This window comes from Capra hircus, chromosome 19 (genome assembly GCF_001704415.2).
Source record: "Capra hircus breed San Clemente chromosome 19, ASM170441v1, whole genome shotgun sequence".
Taxonomy (NCBI): Eukaryota; Metazoa; Chordata; class Mammalia; order Artiodactyla; family Bovidae; genus Capra; species Capra hircus.
Window position 1 is genome coordinate 22,509,279 of NC_030826.1, and position 26,808 is coordinate 22,536,086.

The 26,808-nt window shown below is 51.0% G+C and overlaps 1 protein-coding gene across 3 annotated transcripts in view; it reads right to left on the minus strand.

Moving 5' to 3' along the window:
• Positions 1 to 21,420, minus strand: part of SLC43A2 (solute carrier family 43 member 2) — a 39,512-nt gene extending 18,092 nt beyond the window's left edge. For 2 of the 3 annotated variants that reach the window (XM_018064392.1, XM_018064391.1), the window contains exons 1-5: positions 21,362 to 21,420; positions 20,270 to 20,487; positions 11,856 to 12,063; positions 10,041 to 10,096; positions 8,848 to 8,924 (exon numbers count right to left, since the gene is read on the minus strand). In XM_018064392.1, the coding sequence (XP_017919881.1) occupies positions 8,848 to 8,924; positions 10,041 to 10,096; positions 11,856 to 12,063; positions 20,270 to 20,429 (501 nt within the window). In that variant the 5' untranslated portion in view covers positions 20,430 to 20,487; positions 21,362 to 21,420. The remainder of the gene's footprint in view (positions 1 to 8,847; positions 8,925 to 10,040; positions 10,097 to 11,855; positions 12,064 to 20,269; positions 20,488 to 21,361) is intronic. The other variant, XM_018064393.1, reaches the window with a different exon arrangement.

Consider the following 26,808-nt stretch of genomic DNA (forward strand, 5'->3'; position numbering starts at 1 on the left):
CTCAGATCCTTTTCAATTTTTATCATAAATAACATTTTGTAATGAACATGCTTGAAGATAAACATATACGCAAATAGCTATTATTTCCCTAAGGTAAATTCCCAAAAGTAGAATCATTTGGCAAAAGGGAATCCATGTTTTTAAGTTTTTTTGTGATACTCTGTGACAAACTACCTTCCAGAAAACTTACACCAATTGGAACTGAAAAAACTTACATTTACTGATTGCTAATGACTTTGAACATTTTTTTCTACAGTTTTTAAAATCAGTCAGTTACATTCCTCATTTGTCCTTTCTTCCTAAGAGGATGTTAATTCGTTCATATTAATTTGGTATAGGCTCTTTATACATTAAAGACCTTCACAGGTTGTTCCTATACTGTTAGGTACGTTTTCCCAGTTTGTCCTTTAATGTCATAATTGATGGTAGGGTTTTCCTGGCCAATCTAATAGTTTAAATGGGTAGTCAAGTATTTCAGCTTTTAGTGACTACCTAACATTCGTGTCAGGGTTTCCCTGGTGGCTCAGTGGTAAAGAATCCGCCTGCCAATGCAGGAGACAGGTTTGATACCTGAGTCGGGAAGATCCCCTGGAGAAGGCAATGGCAAACCCCACTTCAGTACTCTTGCTTGGGAAGTCCCATGAGCAGAGCAGCCTGGCAGGCTGCAGTCCACGGGGTTGCAAAAGAATTGGACATGACTTAGAGACTAAACAACAACATGTGTGTCAGATGAAATTTCTCTGAAAACAGTTATCAAGGATGACCTTGACGAGTGAAAGCTAAAGCATAAACATCCTGGCAGTGGTCAGTGTGTGGTCACAAAACAGCAAACACAGGTGAAGAGAAGTTTACCCTGGGGGCACTAATTATTTTTCAAATGTTAACACTAATTGTGTTTTATCCTTTAAGCCACTTCCTTCCCTTCCTCCCAAAGCTGTCATGCCTGCTAGAGGAAATTTCCCCCATTTACTTTGCCCAGGAGCAGCTTGATCAGAGGATTCTTCCTTATTATTAAGTTATAATATATGACAGCGTACATGGTTATGTTAATATATTGAATAATATAGTAGCATTGTTATTATAACAGAAACTATTATTATCCTAAAAACCCTCATAACATCCTTACCAAGAAAGTGTCACTCATTACCCTCACTTAATGGTTCCAAGACTTTAGGATTAGAAAAGTCAAGGGGACTTCCCTGGTGGTCCAGCAGTTTAAGAGTCTGCCTGCCAACGCAGGGTACACAGGTTCGATCTCTGATTCAGGCAGATCCCACGTGCCGTAGGGCAACTAAGCCTGTGTGTGCCCCAACGACTGAGCCTGTCCTAGAGACCATGCTCCGCAACAAAAGAAGCCACTGCAAGCATGGGCCCCGCCCGCCGCAACTAGACAAAGCCTGCACACAGCAACGAAGGCCCAGCGCCACCAAAAATATAAAAGTTCTTTAAAAAAAACAGTCAAGGGATCCTTAAGCTGGTAAGGGTCAAAACTAGAACTCAAAGCAGGTCAAGTTGATGTGCACAGCCACTGGGCTACTCTGTCTCCTGGAAAACACACATGGGGCCCCTGAAGGGTCCACACTCGATTTGGAGGATCAAGACAATTATCCTTACCTCTCATGCCTCTCTCTGTTCCTTATTACGCATTCTGTTTGCTCTCCCCACTAGAGATTTCTTACATCCTTTCCAAAGCTCCTTTTAGACCTACCTGCCTCCTCCCTCCCCGAACTCCCCAGGCGACCTCCCCACAGTCCAGGGCAGCACTGTCAGGGGGACCTGCCCTTGGCTGCGGACTCTCCTTTCATCTTGTCTGGGTCTCCTCCCCCCCTGGTCTCCACCTCCCCCTCCTCCCTCCCTCCTTCTGCCTCTGCCCGACCTCAGCTGCACATAATGGCCACTCAGAAGCCCTGGTGATGGAGTGAGTGATGGCTGAGGACTGAGCAGAGTGCCTAGTGCCGGCTGGAAGGCCGGGCGGAGGGGGAAGAACCACGACTCCTGCCAAGTAGGAAGCTGCAGCCGAGCTGCAAAGACAGATGCTAGGAAAACACTCAGCAGGGCGGTTTCCTGACCCTGGCTTCCCAACTGCTCTCTCAGGTTGGGTGTGGGGGAAGTGCGCCGGCCCCCTCCCTGGCTCTGGGGGGCTTCCCACCACCACCGCCATTAATGCTGTTGCTGCCCTGGGGTAGGAGGGGGCCTGGAGTGGGCTCAGTCAGGCAGAACCCGTCCTCCAAGCCGGCCTCGGAATGCCATCCCCGCGCGAGCCAGTGGTGACTCATTCGCTCAGCCCCTGGGCTGCACTGTAAACAGGCCCCGGCTCTGTGACCTTCCCAGAGGGGAAAACAGCAGCTGCAGACGGCCCCTCCCCTGGAGTGCTGGCCTCCCAGCCGGCTACTGGCTGAGAATCGCCAGAAGCCCAGGCTCCAGCACAGTGAGGATGGGCAGCCCTCCTCAGAGGACCTTCTTTAAGATGTCTCTCTTCCCAGGAGCCCCCAAGACAGGCCTGGGGCTTGCTGGCAGGCAGGGACAGAAGAAGCACCTGGCACCCTCTTTCCAAATCAGTGATCTCCGGAGCCCACCAGCTAGGGGGGCTCACCCTGGCTTTTGAGGAGATGCCATGGGCCATCCAGGGTCAGGGTGGGGGGCTGGCAATTGGGCCCTCAGGCCCCTTTCAAAGGTGACCCTTGTCCTCAAGTGGCTGCTGCACACACCCAAGAGCCCTGTGCAACCTGAACAGGCCAGGATCCAGGTACCAGTCTGGACAAGTGGACTCAGCATAGCTGGGCTCTTTTCTAACCCTTCACGACCGGCAGCTCCAAGCACACGCTGCCAGGTAAAGGTCCTTGTGGTCACCTTTCCGCTTCACTGCTGAAGGGGTGGGGAGGAGGGGCCCCACTTCCCCAGCCAATTCGTTCACTTTCCCAGCCAGGTCCAGCCCTTCCGAGGCCCCCACTACATGTTCAGTCCACCCCTGAATGAGTCACGTGCTAGGGCAACTTCACGGAGTGGATACCCTCTGATGAGTGGATTTTTCCCAGGCCAGTGGTGATGGGCTGATGGCTTTGGGCTCTCAGAGCACACAACCAGAAACCCAGAGGCAGAGCTGGCTGGGGGCAGCAGGTGAATCCTGCTTACCTGGCACATGGGGCACGTGGGATGCCATGGGGACCCTCTCCTGGGCATAGAAACAGGTCACCCGAGCAGGAATGCTAAACTCCACACACACCCCTGGAGGGGACCATCTGTTTCACTGCTGTATCCCGAATCCTCTCCCTCCCCTCCTCCCAGGTGTTCGAAGACGGACATTTACTCTGTTCTCTTCAAACTCAGATCCCAACTCCCGTGGGATCATTTCTTCCTCAGGCTCCACGTAAGACTCCCATGAGTCAGACAGGGAAAGCCCACAGAGAAATTTTTTCATTAAGGAGCCTGGCAGCACTTTGCAACCACTTTTCTGGGAGGGTTTCAGCTCAGAACTCCCTGTCCCACCCACGCTGACAGGGGTCAGAGTAATGAAGTGGAAAAGACATGTTCACAATGTTGGCGGCATCCACTTCCATCTCTAAGCAACCCCGGCCCCAGATCGCTGGGTGGTGGCCCCCAGACGCCACCTCAGCCGCCGGCCGCTGTTTTCCTCCAGCCGCTGGAGCGAGTTAAAGACTTGAACAAACGCGAGGCAGTGAGCAAACAGACCTGAGTGTGCTGTCCAGATGCCCAAGAGGAGGCTGAGGCTTGGCACCCTGGGGTAGGTCCTGACCCCTGGTGACCTGCACCCTCCTCCTCTGAGGGTGTCACATTGCCCAGGACCCTCTGAGGCAGGGACCTAGGAAAGCCAGCCCACCTGGCAGGAGGTCCAGCATCTGCTCATGGGGGCAGGATCACCCATGGGTACACACACCTCTCTGGCTCTGGAAAGGGGTCTACAGGCCGGTGGGGAAAAGGTATTCTGTGAAGTTAGGGCCCCTTCGCTAGCACCTATGGGGATAGCAGTTCACAGTCCCTGGGCATCCTTATTTATACCACAACCCCTTGAGACTCAGAAAGTCCCCCAATTAAGGTTTCCCTGGCAACACAACCCCCCTCCCCCCAGATTCCTAGGTTGTCACTGAGTCCCAAAGCTGTTGATTTAGGAAGCTCCTAAAGGTGACCCTGAAGACTCCTTTGTCCCCCAAATGAGAGCACGGCTGGGAGATCCAAACAGAGTGCCATTGTGCTGCTGGTCTGGCACCTCCGGGAGCCGATCCTAACGGTTCTGCTTTTTAAAAGGTTTGGGCTGTGCCAGGACTAGATTCAGCTCTGCTCAGCAGAAGCCCCCATGGCCCAAGAACATGGCCCAAGAGCCGCAGCCTGCCCTCACTGACCTGCTTCTCAGTCCCCTTTCGAGGCCTGATCTAGAAAGGCTCCTTATCTGAAGCCTTGCGGGACAGAGGACTGCCCAAGGAGGTCCCTCGGGCCAGGGCACAGAGGAGGAAGCCAACGGCATGGAAACTGCTTGAGGAGGAGGGTCACATAACTAGAAGGGAGAGGGTCAGCTGGGGCTGGGGGTCGGGGTGGGGGTGAGCCCCTGCCTCTGACAGGGAATCATGATTGAGCAGCTTCTTGTGCTTCTAGACCTAAGGTTATCAGACTTTTTCTGCCAAGGGCCAGAGAAATTCTAGGCTTTGCAGGCCATGTGGTCTCCATGCAGCGAGACTCTCACTGTCATTCACTCCGCTCTCATTAGCACAAAAGAATCAAGTAGGAGCGGTTCTGTGCCGATAAAACTGTGTTCACTGCAACCTGCAGTGGTCTGGATGTGGCCTGGAGGCAGCCGTCTGCTGACCTCTGCTCTAGACCCAAGAATGGGAGCCTTAGAGGGACAAGCCACCAGGCTATCTTAAAACAGACGCCTGCTAACGAAATGCTCCAGGTGATGATCAGACGGTTTTCTTGTCTGGTCACCGTCTGGCTTGAGCAGCCTTTACCTCCCTGTGGGAGAGCAAGGAGTTAAGAGAAACACTCCTGCTACAGTGCGTTCAGCTTCGCACAGACCTACTAGGAGCTGAGGAAAGCAACAGACCCCAAAAAACGCACCTGCCCAGGCACACAATGTGCAATTTGCTTTTGGAGAATTTCAAAGGAATGCCCAGCCTTCCGGAAGCTTATTCATGGACCACATAGGGACCTAAAAAACTTAGGGTAAGACCACTGTTCACTCAGATAGAGAACTATTTTTTGTGTGTGTATGAAAGAGGGCTTACAAAACACAATTAAAAAAAAAAGAGAGAGAGAGAGAAACAACCCGCAGAAAAATAGACAAAAGACACAAAGAAGCAATCCCAGAAGAAATACAAATTATCATCAAAAAGAGGTGGAAAGATACTCCATCTCACTAACAATTAAAGAAATTTTAAATTGTAACATATTATTTTTCACCAGATTGGACTGGCTAATGTTTACAAGAATCTGGACAGGGTGTTGGAAGGGGTGTGGAAGAAAACTTCTCAGATATGGTGGAAGGCCAGCATCTGTGTATACCCTTTTGGGAAGACCATTTGACAGTCTACATTAAAATTTAAAACATGCTGATCCTGGGGCCTGGCAATCCTACTTCCAGGAATTTATTTTATAGAAACACATGTACAGAGATGTTCACTTAGGCAGAATCATAAATCAGAAAAATTGGAAACTAACCCAAAAGTCCATTAGCAGGAAACTGGTTAAATAAATCATGGCAATCTATATTAGAGAATCACATGCAACTGTCTAATAATGAGGTCAATCTCTAGAGTTTAAAATAATAAGGTAGATTTCTAAGGACTGGCAGGAAAACACATAAGAGATACATTGTCAAGTGAAAAAGGCAAGTTGTAACAGAGTTTCTTTTGAAAAGAACTTTAGTATACTTAGATTCCTTTTTTAATATAAAGAGCTACATTCTAAACTGATAAAGTTAGACTTCCAAGATTTTACAGTTCACATTGTCCATGTCTCAAATAGTTGACTTTTTAAAATCAAACCATTTTGTTTACAATCATTAAGAAGAAAAGAAAACGAAAAGAATCCTTATGACCCTCCTAGCCACCCCGAAAGGATTTGTGGACCACAACTATGATCTCATTTTGAAGACTTCCCTAAAGGGGATTCATGGTGAGGGGGTCTTTAATCTGCGTTAGGCTTATAACAATAGACCGTCTTTCTGTATTTCAGATCATATACTCAAGTTCAAGGACCATCTCTTTCTTTTATCCTGAAATTCAGAACTGCCATGACATAGACACAGTGTGGCTCAAATAATGGGGGTGATGGCAGATTTTCATTTTTCATTTTGATGGAAGAGTTGGTCATGTTTATGCTGTCAAGGAACAAACAGAACTGGGCTCCCACTTCACAGCAGACACAGCTGAACGGAATCAGTGCGTTTGACAGTTCTAACATATTTTGTACAGCTTCAACATGTGTCTTACCCCAGGAATTTGAGAGGGAGGGAGATACACCCATTCAAAAAAAAGCTATCTGGTTGGGACTTCCCTAGTGGTCCAATGGCTAACACTCCTTGCTCCCAAAGCAGGGGGCCTGGGTTTGATTCCTGGTCAGGGAACGACATCCCATATTCTGCAACAAAGACCTGGTGCAGCCAAAGAAATAAACCATCTACCTGATTAAAAAAATTAATAAAAATGCACAAAAGAGTACAAAGTCAGTCTCCTTCACACTACCAGGGCAAGGCAACCAGAGACCCTGGGTATTTGAGTCCCCCACTCTGGAGCACACCATGTGTGCGGTCCTGGGCAGTGCCTCTCTCAGCCTAACACAGACTCCACTGACTGCTCCATTTCCATGGATGCAGGCCCTGGTAGCTCACCCTTCCCGCCAGGATAAAGTTAATAAATTGAGAAAGCACAGGAAGGCTGAGAAGAGGAATCGGGCCCAACCGGGCCTCTGGCTCACAGCCTGCAGGCCAGGGGTCACAGGAATGTCAGCACCTCTTCAAGTTCCTTGGGAGAAGAGCAGCAAGGCTCCAGGGCTCCCTGAGAGCTAAACGAGGGCCCTTCAGCAGCCTGATGCCTGACTCATTAGTGGAAAGAGAAAGCAGAGGCCAGCGCACTGCAAACAAACAGGGCTGGGAGGCACTGAGTCACTCAAAACCTTCTCAAGGGGCAACTAAGGCAGGCGAGACTTTCCTGTTGGACAGAGATATCCCTTGGGAAGCCTCACTTCTCTCTTCTTTCCCAATGGCCAGCTCTTTCCCAATGGCCTGCCTGGCCAGGTGAACTGGCAGATAACTGCCTTCTTCCTTCTGGGGAAAGATTCTTTTGGCTTTTTTTTTTTTGGACTTTGTTTCAACCTAGATCTTCATGCAGTCTCATTCACTTCCAAAAGAAGCCCATTCTACGGTGTTCTGGGGCTCCCATAAGAGAGCGCTCAGCATCCCAAGAAAGGATCTCCCTCCCTTGGGAGACGGGCTCCCTGCGCCCTGGCATTTAGAAAACCAAGCAGGGCTTCGCTGGAGGCTCAGGAGTAAAGAATCTGCCTGCCAATGCAGGAGACACAGGTCCGACCCCTGACCCGGGAAGATTCCCACATGTGACTGAGCCTGTGTGCCACAACTATTGAGCCTGTGCTTAGAGCCCCGGGGGCCACAACTAGAGTCCATGTGCCACAGTTACTGAAGCCTCTGCAACAGGAGAAACCGCTGCAATGAGAACCCCAAGCACCGCAGCTAGAGTAGCCCCAGCTCGCCGCAACTACAGAAAAGTCCGAGTGGCAGTGAAGACAGCACAGCCAAAAATAAAAAACTAAATAAAAATTATTTTAAAAAAGAAAGAAAGGAAACCCAGCAGAAGGGCAGGCTCTGTGATTCTCCAGTTTTTCATTCAGTTCTGTACAAAGCAACAGTTAGGGGCAGGGTGATTCCAAGAGAGGTCTGTTTTTAGGTTTCACTGTTAGCCAGAGCTGCCATAGAAAATAAGAGAAAAGAGAGTAGGTGGCAGGTTATTTTTCTTCCACACAGCTACTAAGCTGGCTTCCTTGGCGCCTGAGTCAAGGTCAGGAGGCAGGAGACAGGCTGCTCTGAGACTGACTCTGCTGCAGGACTTCCCCAGCTTGGGAGCCGCAAATAGGCTTTGCTGCCACAACTTCACCAACAACAACCCTTACTGCTTCAGACACTCCAGCAGATGCAGGTGAATGGAAGGCAAGCAAATTAGAGTTAATAAAAGCTGCCTCAGATTTGCAAAAAGATGACTGAACTAGAAAGTGAAAGTGTTAGTTGCTCAGTCATGTCCATCTCTTTGTGACCCTGTGGACTGCAGCCCACCAGGTTCCTCTGTCCTTGGGGATTCTCCAGGCAAGAACACTGGAGTGCATTGCCATGCTCTTCTCCAGGGAATCTTCTCAACCCTAGGATCGAAACCAGGTCTCCTGCGTTGCAGGCAGATTCTTTACCATCTGAGCCATAAAGGGATGTCTATAGCTGCTAAGTCACTTCAGTCGTGTCCAACTCTGTGCGACCCCATAAACCGCAGCCCATCAGGCTCCTCTGTCCCTGGGATTCTCCAGGCAAGAATACCGGAGTGGGTTGCCATTTCCTTCTCCAATGCATGAAAGTGAAGTCACTCAGTCGTGCCTGACTTAGCAACCCCATGGACTGCAGCCTACCAGGCTCCTCCATCCAGGCAAGAGTACTGGAGTGGGGTGCCATTGCCTTCTCTGACGTCGATAGAGATCTTCTCAAAAAAAACTAGTGCTGGGCCTTTTCTGACAGTGCAGTGGCTGAGACTCCATCCCTGGTCAGGAAACTAGATCCCACGTGCCACAACTAAGACCCAGCAGAGCCAAATAAATAGATATATTTTTAATGGTACTTACTGTTAATGAGGTAAAAGTCATGCACATCCCACCAAAGCCATTCAGAGCCAGGGCGATGAAGATGAGCACAGAGAGGGCTGGAAGGAAGCAGAAGGCTGGTAAGATGGGAACCACGACTGAGCTTCAGGGAGGCTGGGGCCTGATCCACTGCTGACGAGGAGCTTGCTTTGAGCAATTGCTGCTAGTGATGACAGGTCATCAGGCATTAGTGCCGGACACCTGGGGAGCTGGCCCAGCCTCTGCCTCATCCTCCTCTTCCCTATTTTATGGAGTTTGGGCTTTTGCAAAAGGTGTATCCTTGCCCCCCTTTCTTCACTAACCTTACCCACAAGTGGTGGTTTAGTTGCTAAGTCGTGTCTGACTCTTGTGACCCCATAGACTGTAGCCTGCCAGGCTCCTCTGTCCATGGGATTTCCCAGGCGAGAATACTGGAGTTGGTTGCCATTTCCTTCTCTAGGAGATCTTCCCGACCCAGAAATCAAACCCAGGTCTCCTGCATTGCAGGAAGATTCTTCACCAACTGAGCTACAAGGGAAGCCCTTTACCCACAAGGGAGAGGTCTAAAAAAGCTGTTCGCTGAAATAAAAAATACAGGTACCCCTCAATTAGGAGAGGCGCCTGGATAGAGTCTAGTGAAACACGGGAGTCCCTCGGTGGTTAAGACTCTGCACTCCCAGTGCAGGAGGTGCGAGCTCTCTTCCTGGTCAGGAAACTAAGATCCTACATGTCGTGCAGTGGAGCCAAAAAAACCCCAAGATTTTGGTGAAAGTCAAGCCCTATTTTGGTGTTTGTCCCAAAAGTCCTTGAAGCATCAGCTCCACCTGAGCAGAGTTAGGGACCAGGTGGCTTCTGAGCCATCCTAAAGTGCAGGCCTGGGCTGCTCCGAGCAGTTCAACTCATGACTTCTGCACATACTCCTGCAGCTGGCCTGGTTCTCAAGCTGGCATCAGTGAGTCCATCGGGGACTGGCCTGGCTCAGCAATGAGATGAGCTTCTCTCAGACATTTGTCTGGGGCCATTTGCTTATCCAGCCACCATCTGAATTAAGTCAGTGGGTAAAGGTCTAACAAGTGTCCTAACTCTAGTAGTGAGCACAGGCCTGGCCCAGCTTCCTAGAGCAGGTGGGCCTTCAAGCACCTCTGGGTGCTGTCTCCCCAAGCCCTGACAAAAGGGTAGAGGAAAAGCATACTCACAGTTTGGGTTACTTGCTCCATACGCAATCAGCAAGCAGGAGACAGCAAAGCAGGCACTAAAAAGAAAGAGAAATAGTACAGTATTGGTTATCATCATTATTGTTAATATTGTTTATATGGAGGTATTTGCTACATGTCAAGATGCTTTCAGAAAATTTACATACATTCTTTTGTTCAACAGTTCTAAGGAGCATAATTGGCTCTATTTTATGTATGAGAAAAATAAGACTCAAAATAACAAAAATAAAACAACAAGGTCCTACTGTATAGGACATGGAATTATATTCAATACACTGGGACAAACCATAATGGAAAATTATACAGAAAAGAATGCACACATATAAACAGATGACTGAATCACTTTGCTGTATAGTAGAAATTAATAAACACTGTAAATCAACTACATTTCAATAAAATAGATTAAAAAAAACACACACAAACACAGGTATTCAAATACCTAAAAATACATAAACAACAAACCCAACATAGAGACAAAAATGAAATTCTCCAGTGTCCTAGCTAGCAGGTGGCTAAGCTGGAATTCAAGCCCCAAAGCCAGACTCGGTAAACACCCCACTGCACTGCCCGCTCCATTCCCGACTGGACAGAGCCAAGGCTGTGAAGCAAGAAAGGACACAACCCATCCCCGAGGCTCCTGTGTCCGCTCAGGCTGGGGACAGAAAGAATCCCACGGGGCAAGGGGTGATCAGTGGCAGCTTTCAAACCCCCTCTACTTGGCTCTGAGCTGGGGACCAAGCCTTAGTAAGCTCCAAAGAATGAATGACACTGATCTCCCTGGCTGATTCCCTTCAGGGCCATGGGCCTTGCCCATGGCCAACCACTGCCCTGCACAATGCTCATTCCCAGTGGGACTGGCTTGGGGAGGACCCTAGCCAGACAGGGCCAGCTGCTTGGCAGACTCACCCTGAGACTGGCAGACTGGAGTTTTATAGCCTAGGAACACACTCTAGGAGGCACATAAGATGACCCACTAAGGTGCCTGGGGTAGGGAAATACTGTTTTACAATTTTAGAAATTTTATAATTTTCCATTTTGTAATTTAAAATCTCAGCCATTTTATCTCTTTTGTATATGTATCATAAGGCACATAAAATACTATATGAGATGGTGGATGTTCCCTAAGCTCTCTGTGGGATTCATTTCATGACGTATGTAAATATGACCATTATGCTATACCTCAGTCTTACACAGGGCTGTACATCAATTAATATCTCAATAAAAATGGAAGAAAAGAATAAAGCACATTAAACATTAAGAATGACATATGTAGAGGCCTGTGTGCTTAGTCGTCCAGTCGTGTCCAACTCTTTGCGACCCCATGGACTGCCAGGCCCCTCCACCCGTGGGATTCTCCAGGCAAGATTACTGGAGTGGGTTGTATTCCCTTCTCCAAGGGATCTTCCTGACTCCTGGATCAAAGCCTGGTCTCTCGTACTGCAGGTGGATTCTTTACCATCTGAGCCACCAGAGAAGCCCGAAAAATGTGTAGATTATTGACAATTCCATGTGCTTATATTAGAGGTACGTGTTCAAAACCTTTTTTTCTCACAGAGATGGAAGATGAAAAAGACTGGAAATCATAATGACAAGCAGGTCCTCCCAGGCAGGCCTGAGCCCTGTGACTTTTCTATGCAGATCGGAATAACACAAGATCACAGCAGACCCATCCCAGGTGGGCATTCAGGGAGAGCCACAGTGCCCCTGACAGCAGATACCAGGATCCCCTACAGTGGGGAATCGTGGCCCAGAGTCCCCTCTGCCCACCCTGCCCACCTGCCTCCCCCCAGAACTGACCTGCCCAGCAGCCTGAGCTTCCTCGGGCCATACTTGTCCATGACGATGCCCAGGGGCAGGGTGATGGCACTGAGCAGGAAGGAGCCCACGGTGAAGGCCAAGTTTAGCATCTCATCCTGGGCCTTGCAGCTGAGCCAGCCATTCATCCGGCTCACCTCCTCATGCTCCAGCTCTGCCGTGGCCCCCACTGTGACGTTGGTGACATTCTCTGTGTGTAGAGGGAGGGGAACCTGATCACAGGGTCAGGGCAGGGATCTCCGAAGACCAGAAGGGCAGTTGCCCATCCAGAGTCAGCCCACTGAGAAGGCCAGGGCTAGCTCTGGGCCCCTTCAGAGCTCTGAATATCCCCAGCAGGCTGGGATGTCCATGTGGCCAAAGCTCCCTGGAGTGATAATACAGAGATTCGTAACTTTTCTGTTTTTGGAGAGGGGAGTCACCTTCCCTTTGAAGAATCCAATAAAGAAAGTGCCACGTTTGCTCCTTAGAAAAGTCTTGCCCACAGTCTCAGGGGCTTCTTGCATCTTTGCAGCACCCACAAGCCCCAGGTTGGGATTCCCATTTATTTATTCAGCTGCACCAGGTCTTAGTAGCAGCATGTGGCTCTATTTCCCTGATCAAGGATCAAACCTGGGCCCCCTGCATCAAGAGCTCAGACTCTTAGCCACTGGACCACCAGGGAAGTCCCAGGATTCCAACTCTAGAGTAAGCGACACCTAGAAGAGCAGGCTTTGGGACCCAGCCTGGGCTGTGGGTCCCCCATCTGGCTAGAACTTAGCTGCAGCTCTGTCCATGGAAGCAGTCTGTGGCCAGCATACAGGAGGGCGACCCTAGACCACTTGGAAAGGACAAGCTGCTGGGCTCAGCTGCTGTGAGTCAATCGAGGGGAAGGGTGAGTGGGCTTCCTTTAATGCCTAATACATCAGATTTCTCAAACACATATTCCCTGTGCTAAATTCTCTCTCATGTTCTCACAGCATCAACTACTACATATACTGAGTCACGGAACCCCTTGGGAAGGGTTTTTTGTTTAAAAAAAGAGTGCCAAATAACTTGCTTTCACTTGTTGAAGGGCACCTGTCTTCTTTTTCTCACTGGGGTCACGATGTCACCGTCTCTGGTGGCCACACCTATGCCATAATCCTAGTCCTTAATGATCCTCTCCAAAGTCCACCCAGCCCCAAGACAGCAAAAAGAGGGAAGGGAAAAGTGCTGTGGCAGCGAGGGGCGGGAGGGTGGAGGACGGGCTGGCACGCAGTGGGGAAGGCGCTCTGTTCCTCTCGGGACTGCTAGTTAAGAGATGCTGACTAATCCTGCAGGGAGAGGAGCAGCCTCTGATTAGACGCGAGGAGGTCACGCTGGGAGACTCAAGGAAATACCTCTCAGCAGATAAGTGCTGTCTCCTGCACGCGGCCCTCTGGCGCCAGGGCCGTAAAGCTGAGGTCGGCAAGGCCTGCCTGGGCCTCTCTTGGGGGGGTGAGCCAAGGTCACAGAAGAAGATGCACGTTGGGTGAATCACGTTCTGTGCCAACCTCTGACCAACAGGTCCTGGTGGGGGGCACATGGAGGGTGGGGGTGTTGGGATCTGGGTTCCAATTCTGGTTTCTCTACTTGCTATTTTATCACCTGGGAGAAGTGACTGCCTCTCTATCTCAGTTTCTTTATCTGTGAAATGGGCATAAGGTAATAAATATATCTATCTCTCTAGAATTTGGGGTAAAAGGGAAAATCCAGATATTTTAGAGCTCACAAAGGCATAGGAAGTGCTCATAACCAATAGCTAAAAGTTATTACTATTATTAGAACCTTACTAGGTGGTGCCAGTGGTAAAGAACCCACCTGCCAACGCATGAGACATAAGAGACACAGGTTCAATCCTGGATTGGGAAGATCCCTAGGAGGAGGGCATGGCAACCCGCCCTGGTGTTCTTGCCTGGAGAATTCCATGGACAGAGGAGCCTGGCGGGCTACAGTCCATGGGGTCGCAGAGAGTCAGACACGACTGAAGCAACTTAGTATGCATGTGTTATTATTATTGTTACTACTACTACTCTGATGGGAGACTTGGAACGGGGATAATGATGCAACTGGCAGGTAGCAGAGCCGGATGCTGTAACTGGAAGCAGAGTTCCGTAACTGATCATTAATCCATAGCATGAATTCATACCTGGCCTCCCACTGGGCTAGGACAGCGACTGTGTTCCAGTCACCCGTGTCCCCAGCACCTTGGTCCTGGCGCACAGTCGCTGTTTACTGAATGAATGTAACAGTGGCGTCAGATCACCTTGACCAAAAGGACCCAGAAAGAAGAAATGAAACAGGACGCATGGCACCAACTTGAAGCCAGAGGGGACTGAAGGAGATCACAGCCACAGTGTCACCCCCTGAAGCCACAGAGGCAAAACCTAACAAGCCAGATTTCCGTTCCCCTCATCTCTGCCACCCTCTGCCACCTTATCCCGGCTTCCCAGAAGATGTCCGCACCACACTGGCAGCCAAAACGCATGACAAGCAGGGTCAGCTGAGCCCAGGAGGTTCCAGCTCAGGGCCAGCGGCCCGGAGCTGCCTGTTCACGGCGGGGCCCACTCCTGGAAGAGCAGAGCTGCTTCACAGGTCGGCACTGGTTTCGGGTGTCAGCTCTGCTAGCAGCAACAGGACCTGAATGTGAAGCAGGAGGGACCAGGCAAAGCAACGGTCACCTCCGGGCTGGAGTGCAGGTGTGAGCAAACCAGCGCAGGTGCAACAGAGTGGATGGAGTAGGGAGGGACAGCTGCGGGTCCCGGGTCGCTGGTTCGTGAGACCTAACTGTGGCCGTGCAGGGTCTGGGGCGCAACAGAGAACACAAAATCACTTAGGGCTGGCAGTGCTGCGGGGTCGACTGCTCCAAGCAGGGAGCCGCGACTGAATGGGGAGGGAGGGAGGCACTGTCTCTGATCAGACGCACCGGGGGCCCTGCTTCTGTCGTCCCCAGAGCTGGACCTAAAACCACGGCTGTACTTCTCAAGAGAGGGAAGATGAAATCCCAAGGCAACATGTATACTCAAGGCAGACACCCTGGTTCGCTCTTAGTTGAAGGTGGGGACAAAAAAACATGTTGAATTGTTTAGCTATCTGGTCACCTGTAACTAGACAGGAGGGGCTCCAGGAGAGAGAAGGCAGAGTGGAGGGAAGGGAATCTGTCCCTCCCATCTTTCATCCTAGGGCCGCTGCAACAGAGCAGGACCCTTACATGTTGGGCCACCAGTCTTCTCTTAAATCTCTGCCAACGGGGCCACCTGGCTGTCTGCCCTCCTATCTCTGGGCAGTGATGTCCAGAGACAGATGAGCCGGGGGTGGGGAGGCCTGAGTGGCCTCTCACCGGCCCAGGGAGCAACGTGAGAGTGCCCCTTGCCCCAGACGGAACTCAACCTTCTGTGAGCCCAAAGCTTTGTTGGCAGTAAACAGCCCACACGAATAATCACAGATGCAGCAGATGCCCAAACACAGTCACACCCAGGCTGCTTCTCTCGCTCTGCTCCCACCTGGGCCACTGTGGGCCTGAGAGACACAAAACAGATAAGCGCCCAGGAAGTGCTGAGCCTCTGGGGTGCCCCTCTGCTCCCAGCCTAGAGCTCAGCCCTCACCCAGCCCAGCCTGCTCTGGGCCTCACCTGCACCTGTTTATCACAGATGCAGCCAGAGTGGCCCAGCCTAACCCGGGAGGGTGAACCAAGAAGAAACAGGCAAGGAACTGGTGTGTCCAGAGTGTGCAGGGAACGGGCGTGAGGCTCCTTAGGAGGAGACCCGGGGCAGGGAGGAGGGAACAATGCCTGCTCTGTTTGGCCCCACTCACAGAACCCGGCACTCAAAACCCTTAGTGAAAGAGCAGGGGAGAAAAGAAGGTGCCATGACCCCACTCAGGCTCCCCTAACCACCCTGGATCAAGGAGGGGGGTCCCCCTACCCTAGGGCAACAAGCCAGAACAGCTGACCAGACAAGGCTTCTTGAGGAGCAAGGGGCACCGGGCTGGAGGCCCCTCTAAACTTGAGTAGCCCCCTGCCCCACCCACCCAATACTGGCCCCTGGACTTCCCCGCTGATGGTCACTGCCCCAGGACCTCCTGTCTCTCTCAAATCCTTAGTCTATCCGGCAACAGGAAGCAGCATCTCCGTCTGGCAGGGGATATGTAGGCAAGAGGTCAGCCTCACACACAGCAAGCCTGAGGCAGGACACAATCAGAAGACCGCGCTGGCCAGGCCAGGGTCTGGTCCCCTGGTTGTGGTCACAGACGGCCGGTGTGCGCTGGCCGCTGTGTTCCATGCTAGCGATTCCTGTGTCACTAAGCACCTCCCTTTCCACCCACTAGTTCACATCTGGCCATCTGGGGTATCCAAACAGGTACCTGGGGTCTCACAGACGGTACCTGGGGAAGCCAGACTTGAGTCTAGGCAGCTGGACCTCAAAACTCCTCCTAACCTTCAGGCTGTACTGATGCTGTACCACCTGGGTCAGAGGCAGTTCAGAGAGAAAATGCTGAGAGAATAAAAGACGCATAAGGCTGACAGTGTCAGGGATCATGCCAGGTGGCCCTTCATGTCACCTAGCGAGAACGGGAACCTCCCCCGAGATGCTCCCATGAGGTCCCCGAAAGCCAACCAAGCTGGACAGGACCTTCATGGGATGCCAAGAAGGCAGGTGGGGGCGGGCGGCTGTGGAGGAGGAAAATTAGGTCACGGGAAGGAGGAAGGTGGTTGGTGGGGAGGGCCGAGGGCATCAGCTCCTCTGTGACACATCCTGAGGCTGGAGGCCCTGCAGGCTTCTCACCCCGGGTACAGAATTTAAAAAAACAACATCCAAAATAAACCGAGGTTGCAGGGAGTGGGGAGTGAAAAAAGGCCTATTCACAGCAATAAAAGTGAAAGGACGGGTTTTCCAAAGGTACCACCAGTGACGTCTGAGACACACCACCGGTGGAAGAGACATAAAAAGGGAGGGCCGTGAAGTGGCGGGGACTGTCTCATGTCCACTTCTTCAGCCTCAGCCCAGTCTGGTGGGGACCAGGCCTGGCCCTGCCCTCTCACGGTCCCGGGGACCAGCTTCCTGCTTTGTTTCAGTGAAGGGTACAGCCCCTGGTCACCGAAACGGAGTCACTGAGAAGGTCAAGAGCACAGAGCTGGGGGCTGCCTTGGGGTCCATGGCTGGGCTGGACTGTCGCTTCCTCATGCAGAAGCTACGTCTCCCATCTCCAGAGCCGCCCCCCACCCCGCCATGATCCCACCCAGTGCCCGGCATGTGGCAAACACTCAATAATTCCTAAGAGGCTAATAGGTGCATCTGACCGTCTCTTCTGCCTCGGGAGCTTCTTCCTGGCTTGAAAAGGAGATCCAGTCTCCCCAGGGCCCTGCAGGCTCCTTCCCATCTCTCCAGTCATCGTCTGCCCTTCTGTGCTTTCCCTCCTTTCTTTCAGCACACAGCCTGCTGCAGGGGCTCACTGCCTGTCTTCTTCTGACTCACTCCTTCTGGCCCTCCACGCTTCTGCCTAAGCATCAGAGAGCCCCCCACCCAAGCTGAACCAGATCCCCATGGCTGCTCTCCCCGCCCCACCTTGGCACACTGCTCTCTGTTGGGGTCTGACCACCATGTGGGATCGGGTAGGTCTGTGTGGTGACTCTTTGATGCTGGCTGACTGCAGACCCCCTGAGGGCCTGGATTACTCTGCGCCCAGCACAGCATCTCAGAAAATGTTTCCTGAGGGTGTGGGTCAGATAAAAGAGATTAAACATCCACAGGGAGCACCAGCCCCCTTAGCTGAGAGAAAAATGAAGAAACAGGTTGGGTGGGGGGTGGGGCTGGTGACAGCAGCCATCCAGAGGCCAAAAGGACACAGGTCTGGGAAAGCCGGGGCTGGGAACCCAGCTGGTCTCCTGCCCACACCAGGGGGCTGGGGAGGCAAAGCCAAGTGCCAGCCCAGGTCCCCAGCCCCTGTCATCCACCCTGACCATCGGGTGGACAGGGATTAAAGAGCTGAGGGGAAACGGAAAACCCAGCTCTTTGTTTCTTTGTCCCACCTCGCCACGCTGGAACCCGACACTGTGTCTGTGACCGGATCCTGGCTGGAGTCCCGAGCAAGAGTTCTGAGGACCTTTCAACAGGTTCAGGCAAATTTTCCAAACCAAAGCATGGGTCCTAAAAGCCACAAAACGCTGACAAATTTGCATCTCAATCAGCTGTAGACTGGTCAGCTTTTCACAAGCCTCATTCAATAAATATAAAAAACAGCCAAACTGTTTCTCTGCAATTCAGCTGTCCCCCAAGAATGACAATATTAGGCCTAAGCAGAAATCTTGATCCTCAAATCCTCCAGGTACTCCCAGCCAGGCAAGACCCGGGGATGCCAGGCCCTGCAAGGCAACAGGCTGCTCAGACTTCCAAGAAACAAGGAGGCCAAAAAGAGATAAGCCCTGTGGAATCAGCAGGCCTGCCCGCCACGGATGCTGGGTCAGCGGGTTTGCCAGATAGTCAGAAAAACCAAAATCAGAGGCAGGAACAAAAGGCACAGGATAAGAAGTTGATGTTCAACCCACCATCCTGACCCTTCACCTTCACCTGATTTACAGGAGGGACCAGGCAAGCCTCGAAAGGGCTTAAACACCAACTCAGCACTGTTCTTGGCACAATCGCTGGGACTCCTCCCACTTCAATGAAAGAAGCAGCCAAGGCTGAGGCAGGAATGAAGTGACCAGCCCCGGCGCTGCCAAGACCATAAAATAAATTAAATCAGTGGGCAACGTGGGGGGAAAATAAACGACCCTAGAATCTGACCTTCTGACACCTCAGTAGGACACACACACAAAAAAAATTTGACCACCTCAGTCCTCCAGTCTGGATGAGATGCTAAAAGCTTCATCTGGAGATGATGGTTTTTTTTTTTTTCTGTTCTTTAACCCCTCTATGCAGCCAGAAGGAACTTGTCAGAGGCAAGTAGGAAGGGTCATGATCCACAAGAGAGGAGAGGAGGTGCCAAATGCTCCAACCTGTTCCCTTCCAGTCATTAATTTCCTAACATCTCTTGGGCAAAGCAGAAAGCTTGTTCAAGGAACAAGGTCTGAGTGACTCTCCCGTCTCCCAAGGTTTCTTGCTGATGTGGGGAAAGGTCTGCCAAGAACCCTTAGGCTATTAGGAAATATTCCTGAGTGGCTAAAGGCTAAAGGTCATAGACGATATACTCTCTGCCCTCTCTCAGGCAGTCTCAGCACCTCCTCCCTTTAACCTCTTCCCGCTGAAGCTTTCCTAGTAACTGGAATGCTCAGCAACCTCCCAGGAAGACCAGAGTAGGAAAACAAGGATTCTACACTGGCTTACATGCAGCATGAGCCGGTCCAAAGCCTTCTCTTCCCTCAAAGTTAGCAGTCTTGGGAGGAAAAAAAATGGCAAGCTGGTGGTATGATGCAGGAGGTCAGACTTGGGTTATTTCCATCCAAGGGAACTGAGGCGGGGGCTGGCTGTCAAAGGTACTGGGGAGAGACGCTACTCACTTCAACCATTAGGAAGTGACAGAGGACAGAAGAAAACATTTATTATCAAGGTTGCTGAAGAAGGGGGATACAAGTGTAGAGAGTGAGAGCCACTTGGGTCCCACCCTTAGGCTGAGTCCCACTGACCTTCAGCAATCAGAATCCTCAAACAAGGTCATCGGGTGTGACCACAGGGGTGGGGGGCGAGATTTCTTGTAGACAGGCATCCTCAGCTTTCATTCAGTTACACCAACGTGTGGCAAAGAGAGAGGACAGCCCTAGTGTCATTTCCAGAAATACCCCCTACCCCTCCCCCTCACAGGGGAAGAAGGCCACTGAGATGTTCTCACAGCCTGTGGGAGGAAATGTCCTTTGGAAAATTAGAAAGCAGCAAAAATAGAAAAGAAATTGTATCCGACAAGCCCTTTAGAGACTCAAGGCCTGACTGAAAACCATCTAGATTCTAGATGAACCTTTCACAGGGTGGAGGCCAAGCCACTTCCTCTCTCTTGCTGCACCCCAGGCACTGAGTCAGGAGTTCCTCTTTCTTACAGTCAGACAGCAACATGTTTACTGCAAGGCAAGTGATGTGCCAGGCACTGGGAGGAGAGGAGTCCAGTCATGTTCCCGGGTGGTGGAAAGAACACCCTGGACTTGGGGGTTCTGGATCTATGACAGTCTCCAGCTGTGAGGCCTCATGCAAGTCAGAAGATCTGTCTGAGCCTCAATGTCTTCAGCCAAAAAAACAGGGACGATGATCTGTACCCAGCAGAGCTGGAGGGGGGAGGAGGTTTAAACAGGCCGTCTGCTAACTAGGAGGAGTTGCGCAGTGAGGTGGTCTTGCTGGTTGGGTATACACCGCCCTCCGTCCCCTCCCAAAGCCCCCATTCCCAGAACGACCCCCCAGCCCGGGTATCCGTCTCACCTGGCTCAGTACACAGGTAGGAGTAAAAGCCCTCCGACTTGAGCATGATGAGCAGAGAGCCCCAGCCCAGGAGGACTGCCGAGAAGAGGAGGTTTTCCACCACGGCGGTGCAGGCCATCCACCAGCGGCGCCGATGGGCAGTGGCCAGGGTGGGCGCCATGGCGAGGCGAGGCGCGGCGAGGCGCGGCGACCCGGCTCCGGCTCCTCTCTGCAGCCACCTGCGCGCGGACCTCGGCGTCAGCGCCAGGCCCTATTCAGCCTGGGCGGCCAACCCGGGCCGCTGCCGCAGCGCGCGCAGCTTGTCACCCCCTCCGCAGCGCGGGAGGCAAGTGCGCGCAGCAAGGAAGCCCCAGCCCTGCCTCGGCCCTGGGCCACCCTCTCCGCCGCTGGCTCATTCGCCAGCCCGTAGCTCCGGGAGAAGCCGCCCCGGCCAGACAGGGAGACTTCAATCTCAGCTCACTCGGAGGGAAACTGAGGCATAGAAACACGAAGGGACAAACGCGTGCTCAGGGACGTGGAACTAATGCAGGCTCCCAGCAGAATTGACGCAGCTTGGGAGCTGTCAGGAGAGGCAGCCGGAGGTTCGGATACCTGGGCAGGGGCACACCTTACGCCTGCCACTCCTCAGGACCCTCACCAGAGCCCGCCCGCCCGCACGCTCTGGAGACCCTTCCCCAGACCCGGCTCCCTTAACCACAAGATCAGCGCACGGAGCTCCGGAACGGCCCGCCCGCGGCCCGCTTATTGGCCTGACGGCACAGGAACTGCCACGCCATTGGTCGCTGTCTAGGTCGCTAGGCGCTGCGGCCACGCGAGCCCCGCATGGGCGAGGCGAAGCCGGTTCAAACCGGCGGCGCGAGCCTCCCGCGCGACCCCCGTCTGGGGCCGTTTCCTCGGCAATTGGCTCGTTTCTATGGAAGCGAACCCTGCTCCTCCATCCTCTAGCTCTCTCCTGGACCTCTTCCCCGGCGGCTACTCATCCATTCAGTCTCTCCTCCCTTATGCACACATCTTCTCCCTACGCCCTTACTCCTGCGCCTTTCTCTCCCCAGCACTAAAGCTCGGGACCCGGGTCCCCAGGATCCAGCTCACCCGGCTCCTACTGGTGTGTATCGGGCCCGGCCGGCGCCTTTTCTGCCCCCCCCCCTTTTATTCCAGCCCTTTTATTCCGACCCCTAGTAGAAAACACTGCCGCACGCTGATTGGCTGAGTCGGGGCTGGAAACAGGCATTAACCAATCGGCAGCCACCCGCCCGCCCCGCGGCGAGCAGAAGCCGGTTCCGGCCGGACTGGGAGACAAACAAGAGAGCTGGGGGGGCAGGGGCTGCGTGTGGCGGTGCTGTAGGTCTGCGGCTTAAAATTGGAGTCACAGTCTGGCCGGGAAGCTCCAGGGGCATTCTCCCATCGCCTCTCCAGAGTCTTACCCGGAAACCCTGTCCCTGGATTGGGTCCTCTGCTCGCTGTTCGGAGCTCTCGGACTTCCCCCTAACTGCAAGCGGGTCTCCCTCCCGAAGCCCGCATAGCTCCCTGGCTCCGTTTTCCTCCGGCCCGCTTCGTAGTCCCCAGCTCTCACTGTTGTGCTGAGCACCACGCCTGATGCTCTGGCTCCGCGTGGGTCGTTCTGCCTCCAGCCACCTCCCCACGCGATGCTGCCATCCTGTCTTCCTTGGGCTTTGTGTCCTGAATCCTCGCTCTCTCGCCTCCAGTACCCCGTGCAAGCGCTGTCTGCACATTCCGGATCCCCGGAGCTCTGTCCAGGCGTGATGTGCTTCTTCCCTTCTTTCCTGATTCACGACCCGCACTTCTGGGTGTCATCCGTCCGGTCCCTGGAAGGTGTCCCTCGGGGATCTCCACGTGGGAGTCGGGGGTTTGTCTGTCTCCTAAGACGTCAGGTACCCCCTCCAGCCTCTGACCCCCCAATCCATTCCCACTGCCTGGTGCCACCTCTACTCCCTTACTCCCCTTTCTCCTTCCGGTTAGGGGCCTCTCTGCAAGGTGACGAGGTGGGCAGCGCAAAACTACTAGCAGAAGTCAGGCCTCCGGGAAGACGCGTGGGGTCGGGAGAGCTCTAGGCTCCTGGTCTGATGAGCGACCTGGACAAGCCCCCGAGGAATTGCCAGGGCAGGGGGATGGCGCCTGGGCTCCGGAATTTTCGCTCCAATTGGAGGTTCTCCCCCATCGGAGGCACAACCCGGCGGAGGGCCCTCTTGTCTCCCGCCGATTCAGCTTGGTCTCTCTGACACACTGTGGGAGCTGGTTTGTCACCCCAGGGCTGTGAGAGCCCCAGCAGCCTAGTGCTCCTAGACCCTGAGTCCGAGTGCGCCCCCTGCCGCCATCAACCCGCCGCTGGCAACCTTGCTCAGACCAAGCCTGACACTGTGGTCTTGGAGGATCCTGGCTGGTTGCCTATCTGGTGGCCCCACCCTGAAGAATCTCACCCGCTCACTTGACAAACTTCAATCAGTCTTTCCCTCCCTCCCTCCTAGAGCCACCTACTTGAGGGCTGTCTCTCAGGCAGTTGTTCCACACAAATTTCTAAACTGTTTCAAACACACCTGTAAAGTAATTCACTTTCTCCCCCCACGAAAAACTGTACCTCGAAGATCATAGCATCACTGCCTACTTGAAGTTAGATACCGTGAAACATCATCCTTTCAGTATTTGTTGGTCACCGGCTGTTATTGTCCCTCTCCATCCCACCCCGACCCCACCCATAGAGTCTGTACCTCCTAAATGTTTATCTGATTTGCACATGTGTGTCCATAGGACGGCAGCTGCTGTTCATCGAGGTTCCAGTCTCAGCCACTCAAATCCATCTCTCTAACCCCATTCCATCCCAGTGATCTCTGGGAAATGCAAATCTAACCTTGGTAAATCTGACCTCTGCTAAAACGCTAAAACTGGACCATTGGCACTGCAGGATAAAGTTCAAATTCTCCAACCTGACCCGCACAGGCTCCTCCCCCACGGTGGTTGACCTGCCTGCTCTTAGTTGCTCCAGTCACATGGAATTGCCTGTAGTTTCTGCAAGTGCTGTTCTCTCACCTGTGACCCTCAAACATAGTCCCTCCTGAAACAGCATGTCCTCCAGGAAGTCTTCCCTAACTACTCCCGGTGATTGTCTCCATTATCTTTGTCCATTGACTGTTTTGTAATTATCTACTCATCTGTTTGACTTCCATTTTTCCTATTGACTATGAACTCTTTGAGGACATGCTGCTGCTAAGTCACTTCAGTCGTGTCTGACTCTGTGCGACCCCAGAGACTGCAGCCCACCAGGCTACCCCTTCCCTAGGATTCTCCAGGCAAGAACACTGGAGTGGGTCGCCATTTCCTTCTCCCATGCATGAAAGTGAAAAGTGAAAGTGAAGTCGCTCAGTAGTATCCAACTCTTAGCGACCCCATGGACTGCAGCCTACCAGGCTCCTCCATAGGATTTTCTAGGCAAGAGGACTGGCGTGGGGTGCCATTGCCTTCTCTGTGAGGACATGAGCCATGCCTTATTCAGCTTGCTGTAACCAGCTCTTGGTACAGAAGTAAGTACAAAATAAATGCACAATATGAGTTTGTTGAATGAAAACATAAATAAATGAAGAAGTGAAAGGTGTCAGCTTCTAGGAATGAAGGACTGAAAGCTGGGAGAATGATGTAATGTGGATAATAATGACCCTTTATTGAGGGTCAAAAATTTACTAGGTGCTTTACTTACTGTGTCATTTAAACCCTACGGTAACCCCGGAAGATAGCCACATGCCCATTTTCCAGATGAAAAAACCAGCTTTAAGTAACAAGTATGTCAGAACTGAGATTTGAATCCAGGTCTAATTTGAATGAAATTCTTGGGTCTTTTTTGTTTTGTTTCCTGTGGGTTTTTTTTCGGCTGTGCCTTGTGGCTTTAAATATTTTAGTCCCCCCGTCAGGGATTGAACCTGGGCCAGGGCAGTTGTAAGCACCAAGTCCTAACCACTGGACCACCAGGGAATTTCCTGGGTTTGGGTTTTTTTTCTCCCAGTCTTTTTGTCAGGAATGTTAAAGACCCCACATCAGCACTGCTGGCAAATTGTAAGCAAATTATTATACCTAAAATAAGCTACAAGGATATGTTACTTAACACCGGGAATATAGCCAATATTTTATAATTACAATTTAAAAATTGTGAGTCACTATAGTGTGCATGTGTAACATAAAACATTGTACATCAACTATACTTCAATTAAAAACTCATAAATAAAACCACTAAAGTACTAAAAAAAATGTAGAAGATGATTTTACTGATTTTAAGGTAGAAAAGGCTTTTCCATCTTTCCATTACACATGACATTAAACCCAGAAGTCAAAAAGAAAAAGACTTGTCTAAATTTAAAATTTTAATTTCTGTAGGGAAAAGGAGAAAGAAACTGTAAACAGCATTAAAAGACCAGTCACAAACTGGACAAAGAATTAATGTCCTTGATATAAAGTCACTTATAAATCAATGAGGAAAAGATGAACATCTCAATTGAAAATTGGGAAAAGAATATAACCAAATCATCTATAGAAAAAAATACTAATAACTGATAAAGATCTGAAAAGAAGTTTGGTCTTAGAATAATCATAGAGATTCACTCTAAAGTTTTTCTAATGCGGGCCATTTTTAAAGTCTTTCTTGGAGAAGGAAATGACAACCGACTCCAGTACTCTTGCCTAGAGAATCCCATGGACAGAGGAACCTGGTGGGCCACAGTCCATGGGGTCGCAGAGAGTGGGACATGACTGAGTGACTAAAAACAATTGAATCTGTTATAGTATTGCTTCCGTTTTATGTTTTGGCCCCAAAGCATGTGGGATCTTGGCTCCCCGAGCAAGGATCAAACCCACACCCCCTGCCTTGGAAGGTGAAGTCTCAACCACTGGACCACCAGGCAAGTCCCAGAAATTCACACTTTTTTTTGAAATTCACATTTTAATGATACTATTTTTTTTTCATTTTTTTAGTGATTCCATTATATATATATATAAATTTTTTTTTTTTGAGTCACGGAGCAAAGCATGTGGGATCTTAGTTCCTTAACCAAGGATCAAACCCATGCCCCATGCAGTAGAAGCATGGAGCCCTAACTACTGGGCCACCAGGAAGCTCCATATATGTATATATGGAGTTATATATTTTTCACTGTGGTTTATTACAGTTATATCTTTCTCACTGTAGTTTATTACAAGATATTGAATATAGTTCCCTGTGCTGTATAATAGGTCCAATTGTTTATTATCTACTGGACATGGAACAACAGACTGGTTCCAAATAGGAAAAGGAGTACGTTAAGGCTGTATATTGTCGCCCTGCTTATTTAACTTATATGCAGAGTACATTATGAGAAACGCTGGGCTGGAAGAAGCACAAGCTGGAATCAAGATTGCTGGGAGAAATATCAATAACCTCAGATATGCAGATGACACCACCCTTATGGCAGAAAGTGAAGAGGAGCTAAAAAGCCTCTTTATGAAAGTGAAAGAGGAGACTGAAAAAGTTGGCTTAAAGCTCAACATTCAGAAAACAAAGATCATGGCATCTGGTCCCATCACTTCATGGGAAATAGATGGGGAAAGAGTGTCAGACTTTATTTTTGGGGGTCCCCAAATCACTGCAGATGGTGACTGCAGCCATGAAATTAAAAGACGCTACTCCTTGGAAGGAAAGCTATGACCAACCTAGATAACATATTCAAAAGCAGAGACATTACTTTGCCAACAAAGGTCCGTCTAGTCAAGGCTATGGTTTTTCCAGTAGTCATGTATGGATGTGAAAGTTGGACTATGAAGAAGGCTGAGCGCTGAAGAATTGATGCTTTTGAACTGTGGTGTTGGAGAAGACTCCTGAAAGCCCCTTGGACTGCAAGGAGATCCAACCAGTCCATTCTAAAGGAGATCAGTCTTGGGTGTTCTTTGGAAGGACTGATGCTAAAGCTGAAACTCCAATACTTTGGCCATCTCATGTGAAGAGTTGACTCATTGGAAGAGACTCTGATGCTGGGAGGGATTGGGGGCAGGAGGAGAAGGGGACAACAGAGGATGAGATGGCTGCATGGCATCACCGACTTGATGCACGTGAGTTTGGGTGAACTCCAGGAGTTGGTGATGGACAGGGAGGCCTGGCATGCTGCAGTTCATGGGGTCGCAAAGAGACGGCCACGACTGAGCGACTGAGCTGAACTGAATATTTTATATATGTTAATCCCATACTCCTAATTTATTCCTCCCTCCCTCTCCTTTGGTAACCATAATTTTGTTTTTTATGTCTGTGAGTCTATTTCTGTTTAGTAGGTAAGTTCATTTGTATCATTTTTTTTTAGATTCCGCATATAAAGCAATCTCATGTATTTGTCTCTGACTTACTTAGTATGATGCTCTCTAGGTCCATCCATGTTGCTGCAAATGGCAACACTTCCTTCTTTCTTATGGCTGAGTAGTATTTCATTGTGTGTGTAGACATCTCTTTATCCATTCATCTGTTGATGGATACTTATGTTGCTTCCATGCCCTGGATATTATAAATAGTGCTG